At 37.0% G+C, this 15,993-nt stretch overlaps 4 protein-coding genes across 5 annotated transcripts; 2 read left to right on the top strand and 2 right to left on the bottom strand.

The window, feature by feature from the left end:
* Positions 1–1,975: 1,975 nt before the first annotated feature.
* On the top strand, positions 1,976–4,986 carry LOC137741678 (RAN GTPase-activating protein 1). Its single transcript, XM_068481378.1, has 2 exons — positions 1,976–1,993; positions 3,124–4,986. Exon 2 carries the CDS (start codon positions 3,136–3,138, stop codon positions 4,759–4,761), a length of 1,626 nt encoding a protein of 541 aa, XP_068337479.1. The 5' UTR covers positions 1,976–1,993; positions 3,124–3,135; the 3' UTR covers positions 4,762–4,986.
* Positions 4,941–7,115, bottom strand: LOC137741679 (chloroplast stem-loop binding protein of 41 kDa a, chloroplastic). Its single transcript, XM_068481379.1, has 6 exons — positions 6,682–7,115; positions 6,205–6,326; positions 5,933–6,035; positions 5,720–5,858; positions 5,352–5,629; positions 4,941–5,253 (listed from the first exon to the last, which is right to left on the bottom strand). The coding sequence occupies exons 1-6, from the start codon at positions 7,063–7,065 to the stop codon at positions 5,071–5,073; spliced, it is 1,209 nt and encodes a 402-aa protein (XP_068337480.1). The 5' UTR covers positions 7,066–7,115; the 3' UTR covers positions 4,941–5,070.
* Positions 7,116–8,831: 1,716 nt separating this feature from the next.
* LOC137742595 (uncharacterized) lies at positions 8,832–10,641 on the top strand. Its single transcript, XM_068482504.1, has 4 exons — positions 8,832–9,101; positions 9,198–9,326; positions 9,693–9,932; positions 10,020–10,641. The coding sequence occupies exons 1-4, from the start codon at positions 8,892–8,894 to the stop codon at positions 10,503–10,505; spliced, it is 1,065 nt and encodes a 354-aa protein (XP_068338605.1). The 5' UTR covers positions 8,832–8,891; the 3' UTR covers positions 10,506–10,641.
* Positions 10,642–10,731: 90 nt separating this feature from the next.
* LOC137742596 (uncharacterized) lies at positions 10,732–14,812 on the bottom strand. Of its 2 annotated transcripts, XM_068482506.1 has the most exons (5): positions 12,740–14,812; positions 11,693–12,112; positions 11,518–11,595; positions 11,374–11,445; positions 10,732–11,143 (listed from the first exon to the last, which is right to left on the bottom strand). In XM_068482506.1, exons 1-5 carry the CDS (start codon positions 12,797–12,799, stop codon positions 10,949–10,951), a joined length of 825 nt encoding a protein of 274 aa, XP_068338607.1. In that variant the 5' UTR covers positions 12,800–14,812; the 3' UTR covers positions 10,732–10,948. The 2 variants fall into 2 exon arrangements, with proteins under 2 accessions (XP_068338607.1, XP_068338606.1); XM_068482505.1 differs by having other exon boundaries at positions 11,374–11,595.
* Between the last annotated feature and the right edge of the window lie 1,181 nt (positions 14,813–15,993).

Raw genomic sequence — 15,993 nt, 5'->3', positions numbered from 1 at the left:
TTAATATTCGATATTCTTTAACTTACATGTTGATTAAGGCACTTTCAATATTATTCAATTATTTTATACGAAGTAAGTAATGGTCTCTTAACTTTAACTCAATTGGAGCAATAGTTCTTCAACTAAAAATTCATTATCATTGGTCCTCCCTTAACACATCAAAACGTGCAGCTATGATCCCTCAACTAAAAATTCATTATCATTTGTCCCTCAACTTTAATCCAACTGGAGAAATGGTCCCTCAACTTTAATCCAATTGGAGCAATGGTCCTTCAAACATAATTTATTTTGACAAAATTTTGACAAAGTTGACGAAAAGAACAATATCTACATCTTTTGATGAGTTGAGAGACCACTACTGTAGCAATGATTTTTCCAACATAACTTATTTTGACAAAATTCTAACGAAGTTGACGAAAATGACCATAGCTACACATTTTGATAAGTTGAAGGATTAATGGTAATGGTTTTTTAGATGAATGATCATTGTTTCAATTTGATTAAAGTTGAAAAACAATTGCTACAATTTACTATTTCTACAACAACATATGAAATTTTAAAAGTCACGTGAACTCTCACGCGTGAAGACTCGTTAGCGCTTGAAATTGTTCCCAACAGTTGGCATTTGGCATTCCACATTGGCATAGGGCTTAGGGGACAAGTGAACGTAAGGCTGCACGTAACATGTTTCTTAAAAGTTTTGTTGGCATCCCCTCCTCATTAGTCCTCGATTCCAGGCCAAAATTACAGTCCGGTGGGTACAGCTGGCAGATGTCGGATCCAACCGGCTTAGAAATTTGGACTGCAAATAATGTCGGTGCAAAACTAAAAAGGGAAATTGATTGTCGGAAAAGTGTTAGGAAGATTATATTTTGTATCAGTATTACATTGGTAAACTATTTAATATGACAAATAATATGTATACGTTATTTTTTTATATTTAAAGAAACAAAAATATGATCTCTTTAACATTTGTAGGCCTACGCACAATTAGGCGGAGTGGTAGACACCCTTGTTTTGATTTAATAAACTGCTCATGGTGAAATCCAATACAAGAAAACGACTAATATAGCACAAGTGTACCACTTCAGATGCATACCGTACCAATGAAATAAGGGCATGTAAGTTGTTCTCAAGGGGCATTCACCATGTTATTTATGTGTGCACGTGTGTATTAGGAGAAATTTTTAGTGAGGAATATGGCTCGATACATCAAAGTGTTATAATACAAGTGGTTAACTTTTTTTTTCCTTCAAGTATTCAACCATTTGTATTATGACACTTAATGTACTTGACCGTGTTCATGACATATAAGGCTGGTTTGGTATTGCTGTGCTTTGAAAGAAAACTGATTTTGCTACGTTGTGAGAGTAAGCTCATTTTTGCTGTTTCACGTTTTCAGTTTTTTTTTTCATCCAAAACTGTGAAAATAAGCTGTTTTTAAGTGTTTACCAAATATTTTTTTGAGCTCAGTTTTTTTTTATACTCATTTTTTTATAAAAACACTTCAATTTCAAGCGCACACAATAAAGTTTAAGGCCCAACTCAAATTTCTCCAGAGACCTAAATCCAATGTCAAAGCCCAACCCAACCATCAAAAATCCCGACACAGGTAATCTCGTAAATAACTCCAAAACTGAGGGCGTTCGTTTAATTAGGGGGAGAAAAAGAACAACGCGACGACGTAAATCGCACGCTTTCGCTCCCAATTATTTGAAGTTGGAAAAAAAGATTTGGGGTTTTCATGATTTCCCTCCAATTCAAATTCTTTCGATTTTTCTAATTCCGCCGACGCATCTTTTTTCATATGATTACTCTCTGAGAGCCACACACCAAAACCCCATACAGATTCGATTCGTTTCCGAGAAAATTTTCACTTTCCCGGAAAATATAAAATCTTATCCAAACACGAAGCTTTCTCTCCCTTTCGAACTTCAATTTCTAGGGTTTGTATTCTCTCCTCTCTGCTTCTCTGCTTCCCGAGAAACAGCAGGTACTGTTTTTCTTCACCCAATTATCAAATTTCTTGTTTAATTTTTATGGAGGATAAGAAATGAAGATCTTATACCTTTTTTAGTGTTTGGATTGGCGGTTATGAGATGCTGAATTTTCTTGGAAGCCAAACAGGAAATTTTGTGTTTTTTCATTCACCAGTCCTTACGTTAACTTTTGGTTTCCTCTGGATCGCTGAATTGTCTTTACATGAATTCTTTGTTAGGTCATTTGTTTTTGGAATTAGATATTGAAGTTTTGTGATTTAAAATCTTCAAGAATTCAACTCGGGTACCTTTTCGTATCGGTCCAATTTTGTTCATATGAATAAAGAGTCTATCCTTTGTTTCTTTGATGAATTATTCGAATTATGGATCAGAAGCTACTTTTTGTCATGAATGCAAAAGATTTGATATTTTATGGGTTTTTCTTACAAGTTCGATGTTAAAGGACTCATCTTTATGCTGATGGAGGAGGGTGTCATATATTCCTGAAAATTATCTATTAAGCTGCTTTTGTCTTACCTTCTATTAGGGTGAATGAGGGGCGTGTGCAATAGTTTTCTTTTGAACGAAATACAAGTTTTGAAAAAGCATCATTTACTCGCATTTGCTTGTTTTCTTAGAAGTATTTTAGTGGTCATTTGAAGTGGATACTTGTTGATATTGCATTTACCTGGATTATCAATATGTGCGGTGTACAGAATTTGAGGTTCAGCAATTTGTTTGCCGATTTGAAGTTGTAGTTATTTAGTTTTCATATAACGCATTGGAAAACAAAAATTATGATAATGCGTACCGCTAGTTTGAATCACTTGATTTTCTATGAAGGTAATCATGTGAATTTGAGGTTCAGCAATTTGTTTACCCTTTTGGAGGTTTAGTTATTTAGTCTTCATACAAGGCATTTGAAAACAAAAATTATGAAAGTGAATACTCCTAGTTTGAAGTACTGTTTAAATTACTTGATTTTCTGTGAACGAAATCATGTGACGTAGAATAATTGGTTACTGCTGCTACTTTTTGTTATTTAGATCACCTTGTGTCTCTTTTATTGGTTCCCTTCCTTACTGTAACATGTATGTTTGCTTTGATCATCTTAATTTACTATCACTTCCATGCATGGTTCCAGGTCACTTTTGACATGGATTCTGCAACACAAACTTTCCACCAACGCACGGTGTCTATCAAATTATGGCCCCCGACTCAGAGCACCAGGATACTGCTTGTTGAACGAATGACCAAGAATCTCATAACTCCGTCCATTTTCTCTAGAAAGTATGGCCTGCTTAGTAAAGAAGAAGCTGAGGAGGATGCCAAGCAAATAGAAAATATAGCCTTTGCAGCTGGAGACCAACATTTTGAGAAGGAACCATATGGTGATGGAAGTTCGGCAGTTCAAATTTATGCCAAAGAATCAAGTAGGCTTATGCTGGAAGTCCTAAAAAGGGGGCCCAAAGTAAAGGAAGATGGAGAGGTGATGCAGTATGAGAAAGCTACTGCTAGTCGTGAAAGTTTCTTTGATATTTCTGGTGGTCGCCGGTCCTTTATTGATGCTGAGGAGGCTTTGGAACTGTTAAAACCATTGAAGGAACATGAAAAATCTTACACCAAGATATGTTTTAGCAATAGAAGCTTTGGTATGGATGCAGCCCGTGTTGCTGAGCCAATCTTACTGTCTATCAAAGATCAACTGAAAGAAGTAGACCTGTCAGATTTTATTGCAGGAAGGTCAGAAGAAGAAGCTCTTAAAGTCATGAACATATTCTCTTCAGCCCTGGAAGGATGTGTCTTGAGGTATCTTAACCTTTCAGACAATGCCATGGGCGAAAAGGGTGTCAATGCATTTGGGTCACTTCTGAGATCACAAAACAATTTGGAGGAGCTTTATCTGATGAATGACGGCATATCAGAAGAAGCTGCAAGAGCTGTTTCTAAGTTTATCCCATCCACTGAGAAGCTTAGGGTCCTTCATTTTCACAACAACATGACAGGAGATGAGGGGGCAATTGCTATCTCTGAAATGGTGAGGCGTTCACCTCTCTTGGAGGATTTCCGTTGTTCTTCCACAAGGGTGGGTTCTGAAGGGGGCATAGCTTTAGCTGAAGCACTTGGGACTTGTACCCATTTGAAGAAGCTTGATTTGCGTGACAACATGTTTGGAGTAGAATCCGGGATTGCTCTGAGTAAATCCCTATCTGCTTTTGGAGATCTTACTGAAGTCTACCTGAGTTATCTGAACTTAGAAGATGAAGGAGCAGAAGCACTTGCCAGTTCTCTCAAAGAGACTGCACCTTCGCTTGAAGTTCTGGAAATGGCTGGAAATGACATTACAGCTGGATCGGCTGCTGCTCTAGCAACCTGTATAGCGGCAAAACAATTCCTAACCAAGTTAAACTTGGCTGAGAACGACCTGAAAGATGAAGGTACAATTTTGATTAGCCAAGCAATTTCAGAGGGTCATGGTCAGTTAACTGAGGTTGATTTGAGCACAAATTCGATTCGAAGGGTTGGAGCAAGGGTTTTGGCGCAGGCTGTTGTGAACAAACCCGGGTTCAAGTTGCTGAACATTAATAGCAATTTCATATCCGACGAGGGGATTGATGAGGTAAAGGAAATTTTCAAGAATTCGCCAGATGTGCTGGGACCTTTGGATGAGAATGATCCCGAAGGTGAAGACCTTGACGAGGAGTCTGATGATGAAGGGGCTGATGACAAGGATGATTTGGAATCAAAGCTTAAGGGCCTTGATATTAAGCAAGGGGAATAAAATTATTGACTCATGCAGTTTGCTGTTTTTTTTTCATTTGATTCGAAACTTGTTCGGATATCAAATTTTCAGATAAGTTAGACTGTTTCTGTATGAGCTAATTTCAGCGGGTTTTAGCCAAAGTTTTACAGTTCTGTTGTTGTACACTAGGCTCGGTATTTGGACGTTTGAGATTCAAGTAAGATTCAATGTTAAAGATTTCAGCATTTCAATTTTGTTTACTTAGATGATGACATCTAGTAAGTTGCTTCCTGATGGAAAAATAAGTACACAGATGCGAAAATTGAAAAGCACATTATTCCTGATTTATCACACTGCTACTGGAACTTTAAGTGACTCGAGTATCTTGTCATCTAACTCAAATTTGATGGCTTTCTTGTCTCTCCCAATCTTCAAGTACTCTTCAAATCGCTCCTTCAAGTCCTCAGCGAGGTTTGTGGTGGACTTCCATCCCAAAATCTCCTTGGCAGCTCTTGGTTCAGCATAGAAATGCTGCAAGATACACGAAAAATCAACAATGTCAAGTACAGAGTGACTGCGCGACGCGTTGTAACTCATAAGTGCCCTCTTGGATCAATAAAATTTCTTACCATGTTACGGAATGGGAAAGCTTTCTTTGCATCAACTCCAGCAGCTTTTGGATCATAATGGACTATGTTAGCAGGGCGTCCGGCAGCTTGAGCACAAAGTTTTGCCAATCCGTCGAGAGTCACAGCACGCTCACTTACAATGTTGAAGATGTTACCAGATGCAGCATCCGGGTTCTCAACGGCTAGAGTGAGCATGGAGGACAAGTCTCGAACGTGGGAGATGTTAGTAAGTTGCATTCCGGAACCAGGGATTGGAACTGGTCTGTCCCTCACAATTCCTGCACGGAGGGTTATCAGAAAACAGCATTGTAGTTTTGTGATGCATGAATGAAACATCAGAGAAGTGCTTATTCGTGTTATCTACTTACGGTCGAAGAACCACTCCTCACAATCTTTGTTGTTGCCGGAGCCTAACATGTACTGGGGACGGAAAATTGCCCAGCTACCAAATATCTCGGCAATGTACTTCTCTACTGCAACATGACTAGCATCTGCTTTAACAGCATCCTGCAAAAGGTGAAGATTTGAAGACACAAGGGATTAGGATATGCAACGAGGGATTTGAAGACACGAAAACATACGCCTTCAACATGAGGAGGCTCCTCAGTTGGTTTATAAATTCCAGCACTGCTGATGAACAGGAATTGCTTCGCACCGGAGCTCTTCGCCCAATCTGCCACAGGCCTATAAGTATCCAAATTAAATTAGTATGATCTGTTTAGTTCCCGACTAGCTTCATTTTAAGTTCCGCACAGGGCGCTCAAAATTTCGGTCTGACCCTGACAGCGTATGAACATACAGAAAAAGGCTGCACAAGTTGAAAAATGGGTATTCAAGCATTGAAGAAACAGACCTCACAGTGTCCAAATCTTTGCCATTGTTATCCAACACAACATCAAATGCCGCTCCTTCGAAAATCGTCCCAATTGCTGCAGGTTCTCCCCACACTGTCTTCCCTCCAGCACTTACAATTTCCTAAAGAGAAACAAAGAAGTACATTCAGATCACACAACAAATCCAACGTTATAAACAAATAAGGACACGTTTTGGATTGCTTCTGAAATAGCTAAAACAGCTTTCTGACAATCAAAAGCGCTTCTAATTGTCTTTGGAATGCTACTTCAAGAAGCACTGCCAGATGCTTCTTCAAGAAGCACTGCCAGATGCTTCTTCAAGAAGCACTTCCAAATTTCCAATGAATATTTCAGTGTGTTTGTAATGAAATCACTTCTAAGGTCAGTGCCTAATTACTAGAGAAGCAATTCGAACGAGTCCTGAGATTAATCCCACATCGAAAATCGAGAAAGAAAAACAATGTGGAGATATTAACTGAGAATCTGGTAAATGGGGGCTTCTTCATCTTGTCCGAGCTTTCTTCACCAACTGTCAAGACTGTGACATCGTAGCCGGAACCCAGAAGCTCTTTGGCGAAGTAGAATCCGATGACCGCATGGCCACCGCTGTTGGTGTTGACTATCAAGACCTTTTTCTTCTCCTCCGCACTGGCCTGGATGCTGAAGGAACAATGGTTGGAGCGCCTGGAAGTTGCAGGGTGAGTGAGGAAAGAGTGAGAAGCTGAGAGGGAGGGGAGAGTGGAGAAGTGGGAGGAGGAGGAGAAAGAGAGGCGGGTGAGAGGGGAGAGAGACGGCGGAGAGAGGTTGGAGGGTGTGGAGGAGAAGAGCACAGAGGAGAAGGATGAAGCAAGAGTGGCCATTGATGACTACCAGTCTAGTTGCTGATTGTATGAGAACCAGCAATTTTTAGTATAAGATAAAAGAAAAGATAGACGAAAAACGAAAAGGTGCTCTTTTTATTTTTCTTTGTTTTTTTTTTTTTTTTTTTTTTTTTTTATAATTCCTTGAGCTCATTAAAATTTGAGAAATGCTAAGAATTTTTTTTCACAAGTGTGACTTTTCATGGAATTTCTGTTATCTTATAATTTAATATTAATTTTCGTGCTAACATTATAAAATATTATGCAAAAAATATAAGATGGCTGAAAATCTATGAAAGGTCCTACTTTTGAGTCTATTTCTTTTCAAATTTTAGTTTTGGATACACATGGAGCTAAAAAAATAGAAAAAATAAAGGAAAATAAAAGTGAGAAAAATGATTGCTAATTATAATTAACTTCCAAAAATGTTAGTCAATAGCGTAATATTAGGAGTGGTCGAAATTGAAGGTAAAATGAAAAAAAATTGGTTAAGGTAGTTTGAATACGTGAATCAAAGACCTACAGATGCTCCAATTTGACAATGCATTTATGAGACAGAGGCTTAAGGTAAAGGGGTAGAGGAAGATCTAGGAACACTTGAAAAGAGACTCTAAGAAAAGACACGACATACTTGTAGCTAACGAAAGACTTAGTGTAAAATCGAGCACAATAACATTCTAAAAATTTAAATAATTTAGTACTTATGTTTCAATAAACACAAGAAAATCAAGAATTGAAAAAATTACAATAATAATACGTATTGCACAATGAGTTTTAGATTTAGAGAAGATATTAATGATTGCTGAATTGACAAAAGATATTTAAAGAGATAAAGCTGACATATGATCTGAACAAATCATCTACAACTCACGATTATCTATAAATTCACTCAAATTATATTACGCGTTTGTGCAATGAGTTCCAAACTTTAAGGTATAGTATTACTAGTGTTATATCGACAAACGACATTAAATGAGATGCGACATTTGAATTGTGTTAAGCTAATGATCTTAAAACACAATGATTGGTTTTAAAATAGATCGATCAATTCATTCATGAATTTACTCATATTAATTATAACATGTTTGGACTATAACTGTAACAATTACAATCTCACGAGTAATTATAAATTTAAAATGAATCCACATAATATTAATGTTATTATTCATCAGGGGATGGTTCGGTAGTGGGTGACAAATTTCAGGCCAATATTCTACACGTGCCATCTTGGTTCGATTCTTGATATTGAATTCCACGATGGTGGTCAGGAAGAGGCTGAAATACATTTGTTAATCTTTCCTATCCTTGAAAGAGTGAACTGTCGTGGCAAAATCACCAGCTAATCTCCATTTCTTTTTTTAACAATGGATATTATTTACTCTAAAGGGACAGAGAAGTGAATTAAGTCTCATAATAAACTAGCAATAATGTTGTTCAAATTCGTTTTTGATGAGAATCGAACCTAAGAACTCTCACTTATAAGTGAGCTAATTTTTTTTTTAAAGAAAAAATATAAATAACGGTCGCTGATATTACTGTCACACACAATCATTCTTCTCCACACCCCACACCTCAAAAAAGGCAACCAACTTTGTTAGTGAAGAGATAGGAAAGAAGGGGAAAGCTGTGGTTCAGATCCACTTTGAGTTGAAGGATCTTGAGATCAATAATAATTTGATTGATTAACTATTTTTGTAACGTTGCCATTCGGCTCCTCTATATATACCAAACTAAATAAACCAATTAAATATCCCACATTATCTCAAGCTCCAACAAAACCCAAAAAACTAGCCGTTGCTCCCATCTCCTCTCTTCTCTCCCAAAAAATGGCAGCTTCAGTGGACACGCCATCCCCTGCCCACCTCAGCAAGCAGTCACTCGTGGCTTCTTCTTCTCCGGTTTTCAGCCCCTCCTCCGACAAGCGCTTCTGGAGCTCTCTCCGCAGCCGGATCGATGCGCTTCTCGACGATCGAAACTCCAAAATCCCAATTGCTCAGAACCCACCAAATGCCGAACCGTCTCTGCCAATTCAAACGGTGAGTTCTTGGTTTTACTGTAAATTTTTTTTATTGTTCAATTGGGGTTTCTGCTGTGGTTGTGGATTTGAAGGTTTTTACTATTTTTTTTTGTAGGAAAATAATGGCGGAGAAACAAAACCTGCGAGAGCGAGGAAGGAGGACTCGTTGCTTTTGATGAGAGGGTTCGATTCCATAGCTTACACTTTGTCTCAGCTCTCCAACACTCTGGATAATGCTCTTCAGGTAAAGTTCGATCCCGTCTGCAGCTAAAGATTTGAACTTTTTACAAATTTTGTCACAGTAAAATATATGTATATCAGATCTGAATTGAAAGAGCTTAAATTGGCGATTTTTCTAGGGTACGAACATGTATTAAGTGCGGACGCTTAGAAATGACCCATGTGGTGTATGAGACCGATCAGACGGTGTTGTACACCGCTCAATGTGCCACAATGATGGTATTTTTTGGTGTTGGTATAGTGGAAGAACCCTAAATAGTAATGTTTGAAATTTGAAATTTGCTTTTTGATTGCCTGAACTGTAGAAATTAGTCACAACCGAGGTGGGATTTCAGCTTATGGGACTACTTTGTTTGCTGTGTATATATAGGGAGCCAACGATCTAGCTAAGCCACCCACGTTGACAGAGATATTCCATAGCCATCTGAGCAACTCGGAGGCGAAGAGTAAAGAGAAGGAATCGGAAGAACAGCAGGGTGCAGAAGATTCCCATGTAGGATTGAAGAGGAAATTCAACGATAGTCATTGCTCAGAGGAACAAGGAGATGAATCCAAGAAAGAAAATGAGCACGAAGGCCCGAAAGACGGGAAGCTGAAGAAAGCCAAAAATGTAGGTTTCTCTCTTTTGTTCAGTGTCAAATCCTTGATGGTTCTGAGTTGATTGCTATATCCTAATTGTGTGCTTATCTTTCCACAGCTTGCAATTTCAATGGCAACAAAAGCAGCTTCGTTTGCCCGGGAACTCAAGTCGATAAGATCGGATTTATGCTTTATGCAAGAACGCTGTGCTCTGCTGGAGGAGGAGAATCGGAGGCTCCGAGACGGGATGAATAAAGGGTTGAGGCCTGAGGAAGATGATCTGGTGAGGCTTCAGTTGGAGGCACTGCTATATGAGAAGTCAAGACTAGCAAATGAAAATTCAAACCTGGTTAGGGAAAATCAATGCCTCCACCAGCTTGTGGAGTATCACCAGCTTACCTCCCAGGATCTCTCTGCTTCATATGAACAAGTTGTACAAGGGTTGTGCCTAGACTTCTCGTCTCCTCCACGACCGACAGCAGACGAGGCAACTGGTGAAGATGGTGATGCTGCTGCTGATAATGAAGTTTCTCAGACACCAAGAAGTAATCTTTTTGGCTTCTCTGCCTCGCTTGATGATGAGTGTTCTCGTGGGGATCATTAGGGAATGGTTTCGAAGATTGTTTTGTTCGGGTTCGAAATTAACTATTGCAGATGTAAATTTTGATGCCATTGACTTTTATTCTGTGATTTTCCGAACTTCACCAGAAACATAAGTATCAATGAAAATTATTGCTCTACTTTGTTTTTCCGAACTTCGTTTCCCATGTAAGTTTCAAAAAAGAAATTCCGATACCAGTTCTCAACAAGGAAACATATCAAAATCAGAGAATAGATGAACTTAAATTCTTCATTAAAGACCACAAAAGTTGCGATTCAACATTCAAGCAAGGAACCATACATCATTCGGGCAACCAAGTACTAAATATTAACAACCAACCGAACTTAAGCTTTCAATGTTAAAGCTACTGCCTACGGGTTTCCAAACTAACCGGTTTCACACTTCACAAAATACTTGCTAAGCCAATCCAGCCACTGTTTAAACCATTAAGACTGCTTCTTTCTCTTGTTCTTAGATGCAAACTTGCGATCTTGAGCAGAATCCTGAGGAGAAAGTGCATCACGTGCTGCTTGAGATGAGAAATTCATAAATGTTTCGGTAGCTTTCGATAAAGTTGAAACCAAAATCACGTCCTTCATTTTCTCCATCACTTCAGAAAATGCATTAGTCCCTTTCTCAAACTACAACCAAACAAAGTAAACATCATAATTGCACATTGCTCCGCATATTTAACGGAAACAAGGACTAGAGTTCAAAGTACTCCAAAAAAATCCAAGATTACATGCAAAAGCAGCAAAACTATCATCTTCTTTTGGGATTTTTTTTTTTTTTGTTTTTCCCTTTTAATCCTCTGAATACTGTTATAAACCTGTTATAAACTACGGTCTCAAGGTAGGAAAAATAGTCTTACCCCTTCAAGTTTGGCATGAACAACTTCCAACTTCGAAGTAAGCTCATGGTTCTCATTTGTCAAGGCTTCAATCTGCACACGAGGGCGAAATGTCATATTTCTAGACAATAAGATAGATAGTTCATGACGACAAACGGAAATAACCTTCTTCTGAGAGTCGATGTACAAGCTTTTGTATCTCTTCTCTGGGCTTTCAGAAAATCCAGAGCTTCTCTTATTTTCCTATTTCACAAAAAGAACATTCTAAATAAGGAACATAAATTAATTATAAATACATATCAGTAAGTAACAAAATCTTATTCCACGGCGAGGTGATTACCTTTGAGTTCATTTTTTCCAAGAGTTGTAGAAGATAGTCCATTTTTTCTTCCATGCTTTTCTCGCCCGAGGTCTGTCCTTCCTCCAAGTTTGTCCCATTCACAGGGGGTTCCTCCAAAAGAGGCTGCTCATCTTCCGTCTCACTCTCACTAACAGTTTCGTACACAGGCTCTATGTCCCCATTTTCAACAGGCGTAACACTGTTACGAATGCGCAGAGAACGCCTAACAACGGCATTGTACTGCTTGACTCTCTTTCTTGAATGTGATGGTTTGGCAGATTTTTCTTGCATCCTAAGGTTTGAGTTAGTTTTCGGGCTAGCGTTTTCGGGGTGCTGTTCCACTCTCTCAGGAGCAGGATTTGGTCCCTCAGATTGCGGTTCCTCAGTTTCAGATGATGCATTTGTTGCCTTAGGCTTTAACTTCAATACCAGGATCACGTATTAGGAAATTAAACCATAATTAAGCAATTAAACTAGAATTTTTGCAGAGAAAACATCAACACTCGGAACAAATTAAAACAAGAAATTCCACTAAAATTTCACTAAAAATCAACAAAATAATACTTTCAGCACTAAAAGGCAATAAACCAACACATCTCTGACCTTAATCACAAACCCTAAACAAAAAATCAATTAAAAATCAAACCTTGACCCCTAACAGGCAACATAATTATAAAACAAATAGAAAATCAACCACAGGACACATAAACTGCTAGCTCGTTCGGATGTGTTTTTAAAATAAGTGAAAACGCTTTAAGATCTAAAAGCACTTTACATGCTTTTTGGAAGAAGCTATTAGTTCCAAAAATATTTTCATCAAAAACGTTTTCAGTTATTCTAAAAGTACATCTGAGCTCTGCATCTCCCAAAAAGGAACAAGAAGAGACAGTTAACCCATTAACCAAGATATCAAAAATTAAAAAAAAACACATAGAATATTCAACGTGAAATTAAAATCTAGCATGTGGGTTTTGCAAAAGTAAAAAATAAAAAAGCAAAAAGCTTCAATCTTTACTGTAAAAAAATGATAGGAGAGAGAAATTTCACCGTGTGAGGCTGAGCCTGCGCCATTTCTTCTTTCCTTGAAGCAGCTCCTCTCTTCCCCATCTCCCTCTTTCTTCTCTTTCACTCTTCAGAGCTCTGCTACTTCTTCTGACCATTTACTGAGAGAGCATATGAGATTTTAACTTGTCCTTGGAAACGTAAAAGGACCAGATGGTAATTTTGGACAGTAATTTTCGAGAACTCTCGATCTCAGCCGTTCAACTCTGATGCCTTGTTTAAATTGTTCAATCCTGGCCCTCTAATTTGTCAGCGTAATATTTACGGCCCCTTTGCAGATATTTTGACCTTTCCCCGTGGGTTCACTTGTAAGAAAATTGTGCCCGTGAAGTGGGCCGGGCCGGATCGTTTCCTCTTCTTCTGGGTACATAAATTGGGCCCATCAGTAATACTAGCGGCCTACTTACGAAGCAGCACTTTGCTTTGGTTTGGCCCCTCAATTTTGTAAGCACTCCACAAGTAAAATTTCTCCAAATGAACAAAAAAATAAAAATAAAAATAATCTCGTCCTGGTGTTCCTCACGTATTCTCAACTCAAGAGTCCAATTCCTCATAAACCAATTGTGTGCTTGGCTTGTGTTTTCAGTTGTACACAGTGTTTGAAAATTTTTCAATACGGTGATATTCCGTGAAAATATAGAAAAAATTTGAGAGAGATACGGAAGGGGTGATGTTTCATATTGAAAAAACTCTTGAGTTTTGGCTAAAATTGACAGATTTCGTCGGTATTTCCGACATATCGGTTAAATATAGAAAATAACTCTTATATTTTGTCTGAATCAGTGTTTGACGTTTTCTAAATTTTCTTTTTAAATTTTCATAATTTCCATTGAAAGCAACCCATACCAATTTCAATTTGTGGTTAATACCAGCCTTCACATAAATGGATTAATTATTAGACCTAACTAAAACTGGAAAATTTACTTGTTTGACTGTGGCTCATTGTTGTTCAACATTGCAGAGCAGTATTTAATCTTTTAAAACTGTGGTTTACTCAGCAATCGACACAGAAAACCCTGAATGAAAAAGAGTATAACGAAAAAAAAAATAAAACAACATTAATGAGATATTACAACATTCCCGAAATCTCTCATTCCCTCCCTGTGGTGCAGGTTGTTGGTGATCGAACCATTAATATTGGTTACCATTGGGAAAAATTTTATTTGTGTTGGAGTTAATTCAAAACTAAAAAATGCCTAAACTGAAAACGTGTCTGTCAAATAAGTTGGAACATATACATTAAAATGGTTGGATTGAGCATGTCATGGGAGGATATGTGCCAATGCATATGGATAGTATAAGTGGTGAATGAAACCTCCAAGTTCATATTTCTTTTCCTCAATATATATATTGATTTTCAATTGAATTGTGAAAGTTTTCAATAATATCAAAGGAGTTGCATACGGTGGAATTAACAACTGATATAGCCTATCAGTATAGTATGGTAATGCCTTCAGCATAATGTGGTGATTGCAGATATATGACTTACGACAGACGCTTGTTCAATGGCTCTTGGGACAGGAGAATGATAGTAAGTAATAAGAATTTTGCTTTGGTAGTGAACTTTGTTTTGTATTTATCTTTTTTACGGTTTTTGAGATAAATTTATGAGAGACTAAATGATTGGACTATTTTGCCCGTTCATAGGTCGAATGAGTTTTTTTTTTTTTTTTTTTATTTTTTTTTTTACATTTTATACTTGATTTTTTTTTTTTTGGCTATGTTTTTTTTATAAGCATGGTATTCCAGGGTTTTAAAACATTAAACAGAGTTATTTCATGTTCTTGCTTTATAAATAGATACAAGATATTACTATTTTTGCAAATATAATATACTAATTATTTTGTTGGTTATTATGCAGCATAAATATGCATTATCTGATATACTAAAAACACGGGGATAAGGACATGCCTTCCATGACACAATTTGCTTACTCACCTAAACCTACCTGTTAGATAATTTTAATGGTAAAGTTGTTAGAGGTAAAAATTATAATTTTTTGTTAATTATAATTACCAAAAAAATAAAACTATGACTCTTTTTGTCAATAAAAATGGTGACTTACAAGTCAACAACTTTTATTGACAAAAAAAAAGTCATAATTTTATTTTAGCTTTTTGTAAATATAATTAAATTATAATTTTTACCTCTAACAATTCCACCACTAAAACTATCTAGAAGGCAAGTTTGGGTGAATAAGAACATATTGGTGTGGAAGGAATGTTCTAATCCCCGTGATTATAGAGATTTATAGTGCATAATAACCAACAAAATAATTAGTATGTTATATTTGAAAATAATAATATATTTTATGTGCATATAATGCAAGAGGATGAAATAAAAACTGCCTCTCCTTAAATCTATAAAACAACTGAAATGACCATGCTTATAAAAAGAAAAAAACAGTAAAAGAAAACAATTAAATATCAAATGGTCAAAACGGTAAAATAAGTTTTTCAACTGGCCCAGGTATGAACGGCTACATGGTCCAATCATTTCTTGCACTTCCTTAAATTTATCTTAAACTGTAAAAAAAAAAATAAATACAAAAGCAATAACACAAACCACAATTTATAGTTCACTAACAGAAAAAAACTATATCTTGATACTTACTATTTCTCTTCCCAAGAGCCATAACACTAGCCCCTGTCATGTGATGTATATGTGATCACTCAAATTATATGAGAATGTAATGTTGCATCCCATAACAAGGTTGCCCACCGTGCCTGAGGTACTACCATACCGATAGGCTAGATTGGCCGCTAGCTCCACCATTTGCAACTGCTATGATATAATTAAAAATTATCACCATCTAATTGAAAATCAATATATATTTATAAAAAAAAAATTTAGAAAAAGAAATAAAAACTTAGGAGTTTTAGTTAGCACTAATGCTAACCATTGGCACATGTCCTCCCACGACACTCTTATTCTAGACATTATAATATATCGACTTATTTGATAGAACTTGTTGTAAGTAAGACTATAGTCACTTTTCTAATCTAGGCATCACGTAGCTTTAAATCAATACCAACACAAATAAAATTTCCCCAGTGGTAAGCAATATTAATGCTTTTGTGATCATGGCATGAAGAACCTGCACAGAGAGATTTGTGGGTGAAGAACCTTTGTGCTCCTAATTGGGGAGATAAAAAGCATAGAAAAGAGCTTATATGCAAAACTGTTGATAGAATACAAACATAAAAACCCACAAAGTGCAATCGAGTTCGGAAAGAATG

Source organism: Pyrus communis, chromosome 8, assembly GCF_963583255.1.
Source record: "Pyrus communis chromosome 8, drPyrComm1.1, whole genome shotgun sequence".
Classification (NCBI taxonomy): Eukaryota; Viridiplantae; Streptophyta; class Magnoliopsida; order Rosales; family Rosaceae; genus Pyrus; species Pyrus communis.
Note: the sequence above shows the minus strand (reverse complement) of the source record. Positions and strands in the feature narration are given on the sequence as shown.